Here is a 6,435-nt window from a genome sequence, read left to right as displayed (position 1 = left end):
ATATATATATATATTTACAATTTGAGTGATTTTTCCCATGACAGTTTGTACCATTCTAACTACACGTGGGCAACTACTTGGGTGAATAGCAAGACATGGAAGTACAGGGTCATGGCGATGTACATTAAAACATTCACTGATACCACTAAACTGTCCTCCATGACGTGTACCACTTGTATATGAATACACATTTTCCTACAATCATGTCAAAATCTGACACTAACCAAAGTTCAAGGCTTTTGCCAATTTAATGAGTATAAAATAGAGCATTATGTTCAATTTGCATTTACATGATTATAATAAAAACTGTACTAGGCGTAATCACTCAAATTACTAATTAAATAATACAGTGAGATAAGTAGTGCAACATAATACTGTCTATATACATTTAGAATAAATTGTTTTATTTTAAAATACACAAATGTGCGTTTCTTCTCCCACTTTTGGACATAGGCAAACAACTTCTTTCATTAAGGAACCAATGATTACAGGGTTTCACCTGCATGATCTGAATTGCCCATACCTAATGTGTATCTGAGATTCCTTGTTTTTGTCTTTTTAAATGAAACGAGATGGTAAAGACCTTGTGAAATAATCTGAGTGCATGATTTAATTTAGCAACAAGCTTTTAGTAACTTGCCTTCATCAAGGCTTTCCAAAGCCATCCAATTGAATTTTCACTGAAATAGCTCTTTTCACACTTGTTTTTCATTGGTTTGCACATTATTTAACTAAATTACACAATTATAAAGAAAATTAGAATAAACTGATTTGGGAACTGGCACATCAGCTCTTGAAACACAAAATTAACTGTGTGAGCAAAACCACAGAGGAGCTCCAGAGAGTTTCCAGCCATTCAGGCGAGCGGGGCTCAGTATCTTTCAGAGAAAGAAAGAGATGGAGTTGCAGAGAGCTGAGGAAGAGGGCACGCACTAGTGATGTGGAACATATTTCTATACGCTTACTTTTCAATATCTTCTATTGTGAACCATCTATTTTCTAATAGGTGTTTTACCTATTACATAATCCTGATAGTTCAAGAGATATGATGGCTGTCTCCTGTATCTGTAGTACTTCTTTCTTGAAATTCAGTCTTAGCCTGCCTTATTTATAATCATTAGAGACTCACTCTGTCCATGGTAATTTAAGCACCTTAAAGTGAGGGTCGACAGTTCTTTATTATGTTTTTCTTAGTTATTTACAAGTGTACTTTATAAGTCCCAGATATTAGTTTATCTTTTATTGATCATAAATGTTTTCTCCAGGATCTTTCCCATCAATTATTCCTGTTATTTTGTTTTGCAAAAATATTTAACTTTGATGTAATGAGAGTTTTCTTCATAGCTTTTGTTTTCTATGTCTTTGTTAAGGAAGACTCCCTTTGCTAAAATGCTAAACATATCCCCATATTAACATTTTATTCTAATACTCTAATAATATTGTTATTCTTGGGTTCTAGGTGAAGAATTTGGAGTTCAGAAATTGTAGATATCTGACCTAAGTTATAAAGCTAGAAATTATGATAATGGGCATATCATCTTTTTTATTATCAAAATATAAGCCAATGTTACTTCACAGTACCTTTCTTAAGATGAATCAAAGAGAGAAACCAAAGTAAGATGTATGGATGTTAAGCAGTAATGAAAATTGGAATAAATGAATATTTTCTAATTGAGAATGCATAAGTGACTGACATATAAATGTTTCATCATCAGCTTCAGAAATTCAGCATGATCTCCAGCCCCAGAAATTGCAGTCAAAGGGCTCAAGTGACTGGTGGTCTTAAGCATTTATTAAGCAACTACTAGGTGCTGTATATTTAATTTACATGCCAAAATATAAGATTTTTAGCATCATGAGCTTACAGGCTAAGAGAGAAGTGCATATGCAGCAAATTATTCATATTTGTTACAAAACAATTGTGCTGAGTATTATAAAGGAGAACACAAATATAATCAGAGAGAACAAAAGAGAACAAACTGAATTGATGAGGTCTGGAGAGGCTTCTCGTGGACTGAAACAATTAGCTGCAGTCTCAGAAACAAATAAGAATAAAGCAGGCAAAAATGAAAGGGTAGAGTATGAGGAAGAAGGCAGGTTCCGGTTAAGCTCTGAGGAAGCAAGTCCAGACCTTAGAACAACCCAAAGATCTCCAATGTGGAGGGATCTTGTGAGCAGAGGGCAGTGGCTAGGCATAAACCAAAGCCCCACATGAGCACAGACCACAAAGGGTGGGCCTTGAAGGGGACCTCATTGTCCTAGGATGCAAGTGTTGACTGCTGTCTCATTTGGCACTCTCATGTACTCAAAGTGTTCAGCAGTCAACCCAACCCAAATGTACACCTGCAGGTCCAACTACGCTAACTCATTCACTGAAGCAACAAGAATATACTGAGTACATGATGTGCTCCCAGTTACTGAACTCCACACCATCCTCTCTATACTTCCACTAGATGTCCCTACATGGATGCTCTACAAGTTCCTAAAGCTTTGCTTGCTGAAAACCAGACCCAGCTCTCACACTGTACCTTCAATTATGGTCACTGAGGTCACAAACCTTCTGTCTGCTAAAAGAAAGCGAGCTCAAGAAGGTGGGATTTATGTCTCATGTGTGATTATGTCCCCTAATTCTTAGAGAGCATGAGAATCTGGAAGTCACTGGTGTCCTGTTTATGTATTTGTTACGCTGTATAATGGATTAACATTCTCCCTTGTGTACCACCTCTTTTTAAGGGTAGGCAAGAATGAATGGTGAATGAATAAGCGCGTTATATTTTCATCAAGCACAATCTTCCTACTGATTTCTCCATTTCATCAAGGTCATCAATGACTTATTTTCATCACCACAAACTCATCATTTTTCTATGTGGTCAAAATAATGGTATTACTATTATCTCTTAATGCCTATGCTTTCTTTTAATATCTAATGAACTGCCAAATCCTGCTGCTTTGACTTCTGCAACTTTACTCCAGACTTTTCTATTTTCCCTGTCACTGCTTGCTTGGTTCAGGCCTATTGCCTCTTACTAAGACTATTATCACAGTGGCTCTGTCTTGGCTCCTTGTGCCAAAATACATTGTACTTGCTGCTGCTATATAAACTTCCCTAAACTACAATCTCATCCTGCCGATTCTTGGCCTAAAAACATCTGAAGCTTCTCTTTCATTGACTGCATTAATTTGAGACTTCTCTGCTGGACATCAAGGCTCTATACATTACCCCATCTACATTTTTATCGTATCTCTCATTGATTCCCTACTAATACCGTCTTCCTTCCCCAGTCAAGCAGGAGTATTTGTTTTATGCTTTCTATCTGTTACTCTGCCTGGGGCATCCGAGGTCATTTCGTACTTCAAGGGTCAAACTCATTCATTGCAAACCCATTCATAAAGTATATCCTGATGGTTCAAGAGATGTGATCGCTGTCTCCTGTGAGTATCTGCAGCATTAGTACTTCTTTCTTGTAATTCAATCTTAGCCTGTTTTATTTATAGTCACTTGAGACTCACTCTGTCCATGGTAACTTGAGCACCTTAAAATGAGGGTCAACGGTTCCTTCTCTTTCTGTTTCTCTGCAGAATCCAGCACAATGCCTTTTATGCAAGAGACAGTTGATGAATATTTGCTGAATCTAATTGTTTTAACTTTAAGTTTCTTAAGAAGTGCAAGTTTAAGTACTTTGTATCTTTCAGTGCTTAGTAAACGCTTTGTACATAAAAAGTACTCAAAGAATCCTTTTTAAATAATTTCATGGTTCTAAAGCAAAGTTTGCTAAAATACATGTAATATTGGCATTAATCAAAAGTATTCATTTAGCTATCTCTCACAAATTAACATAAAGAAAAAAGAAACTCTGATTCTAACGTTCTTTATTTTTCCCTTTTGTTTACTGACAATGCCTAAGTCTCTCACAAGTTCTTATGTTATGCACAGTACTCAAAAGCGTTAACCATCTTCTCATGTAGCACTCACAACACTGTCAGAAGGCGCTGTTTTTTTCCCTATTTTTTGGGTGCAAGATTTAAAGAAGTAAAGCAACTTGATCCCACAGTGAACAACTGGCAGAGGTGAGATTTAAACCCAGGTAGCTTCTGCCTTCAAAGCTGAAAGTCACACGTAGATATTTTTTATCTATTAGAGATGGAATAATAAAGTGTAATATGTATATTGATTCACATTTTTATGAGTTTCTTAACTTCCTATTTTATATCACTACAATTCTCACACTAAGTCAAAACCTACAATATCTTTAACATTGTGAATGCAAAGTACTAACTCTTTTAACAGAGACCTACCTTAAAAGTACATTATTTTCCTTTGAAAGGCAACTTCCTCAGTATTACTTGTCTAGAATAATTAAACTTTTCCATTGTTCCCGACCTGGATAAGAATTAAAGAGGCAGAAAGGGGGAAAAAAAATCTCCCTTCTCTAAATCTCAATCCTACATCATCATGCCTTTTTCCTCCCTAAATTTAGGTCTCTTAAAACATTAATAATTTTGCTTTATTTTCCCTTGAGCCTTCCCTATCTAGATTAGAGAATGACTTATTCAGAGACAAACAGGATACAGGAGTAACAGTGCAGCTTCCAGGAAAGCTATAAATAGTGGCAGTATTTTCAAGAAATCCTGCACCGGTGTGTAAGTTGCGGTATAAACATGCACTGCAGACTTTATTACAATGGTGTCACCAAAATTAATTGTTAAATGAGAAATTCAATTCTTACCAAGTTTTCTTGGTTCCTGGCTGCTATTTTCTGCTCTTCTTCGGCCCCATTTTTCATGTATTTGACCTCTTCCACTGGTTTGATCCTATACTCATCTGAGTGCCAGAAAAAGAAAACATGTCTTAAAAAAATTTTTTTTCCCCACAATGGTAGGCAAGTCTCAGTTATAAGCGCCAAATGGTGTAATCTGATAGAACCTTCCCCATAAGGCCTTTTATATGTGGTTCACATAGAACAGTCAGGGAGAAGCTTGACCTGACACCTTGGAGCCTTTTAGCAGGTGTGCTACTTTGTCTTCTGGAAAAAGCTCAGCATCAGAGTTAATGAAGGTGTCACTGCCTGGTTCTTTCTCAGAGAAAAGAAGTCACTCTGTCTCTAAAGACTATAGGAAATACATATGCACAGGAACCCATCACATAATGGCCTAAGAAGATTGTGAAGAATATTCTTTTTTCCCCCCAAGAGAATATTCATTCAAAATGTTTGCAGTGGCAATTTTCAGAAGTATGTACACGTCTTCATTTCTTCTTTTGGAAAAACATAGTACTGTTTATGACTAAGGAGTTCTAACGATAAACAAATATATGTGCTGCTCAAGCAAGTACACTATAAACAGGCGCAAACAAATGGGAACTAAAAAATTTTTTATGAGTCTTATGCTAAATTTGAACATTATACAATTATTGCATATATTTATTTCTTATACATATATATATATACACACACACACACACTTTAATCTCTCTGCAAAGCACATTCATATTTAGTCATAATATCTACTAGATCTGATAAGTATATCTTTCAAGGCTGGAGAGTATAGAGAGTCATGGGAACCCAGTCTTTCCAACAGCCAGGGGACATAAATCCCACTATCAATACCATCACTGGAAAAATTCAGGAAAATTTGCAGCTAAAACACTTCTCCAGGATAGAGGTTTGGTGATAATGATGGTATTTTCTTCAGGTTCTTGTCAACAGGAAATGACTTGGCAGACTAAGTTTAAAAATTGGTTTGAGGCCCTTCATTTAGCTCAGTGGCACCGCACCTGCCTCACAAGTGCAAGGTCCTGAGTTCAATCTCTGGTACTGTCCCCCGACCAAACACACACACACACACACACACACACACACACACACACACACGATTTGAAGCTGGGCATGGTGGTACCTACCTATAATCCTGGCACTCTGATGGCAGGAGTATTGCCATGAATTCCAGGACAGCCTAGGCTACATAGTGAGTTCAAGATCAGCCTGAACTATATAGTGAGACTGTATCAAAAAACAACAACAAAAATAAATAAATAAAAAAGGTGTGAATTTGAGTTATCTTTAATTTTGGGGGAATACAAAAAATTATAGAATGAGAAAAATTCATCAACCACCAATCTCATGATTGCCTGTCATATGGTATGGATAATATCTAACTATGAGGGACAGCTGTTTATCAGTAAGAAAGTTCATATTTCATGTTAAGAAGTTGTAATTATTTTCTTGTTATCTATGATTAAATGGGTACAATGACTATATTCTTATAGATCCTTGTTTTAGCATATGTAATACCACTTTCTAATGTAGTTTCAGGTTTCTTCACACTAACCCTTAACATACTACTCTCTCAGATGCTGTTTATGACTAAGGAGTTATAGTAACAGTTATAGGGCTGGGGATTTAGCTCAGTGGTTCTGCCGCCTGTCTGCAGCGCAAG

General features: G+C 36.4%; 1 protein-coding gene across 2 annotated transcripts in view; it reads right to left on the bottom strand.

Moving 5' to 3' along the window:
• The window catches only part of CUNH1orf21 (chromosome unknown C1orf21 homolog), a 199,644-nt gene that overhangs the window by 89,180 nt on the left and 104,029 nt on the right, over positions 1-6,435 (bottom strand). For both annotated transcript variants that reach the window (XM_010631727.3, XM_010631726.3), the window contains one exon: positions 4,728-4,822. In XM_010631727.3, coding sequence (XP_010630029.1) covers positions 4,728-4,822 — 95 coding nt within the window. The remainder of the gene's footprint in view (positions 1-4,727; positions 4,823-6,435) is intronic.

This window comes from Fukomys damarensis, unplaced genomic scaffold (genome assembly GCF_012274545.1).
Source record: "Fukomys damarensis isolate Sample0158 unplaced genomic scaffold, DMR_v1.0_HiC HiC_scaffold_11, whole genome shotgun sequence".
Classification (NCBI taxonomy): domain Eukaryota; kingdom Metazoa; phylum Chordata; class Mammalia; order Rodentia; family Bathyergidae; genus Fukomys; species Fukomys damarensis.
This window is presented reverse-complemented; position numbering and strand designations above follow the sequence as displayed.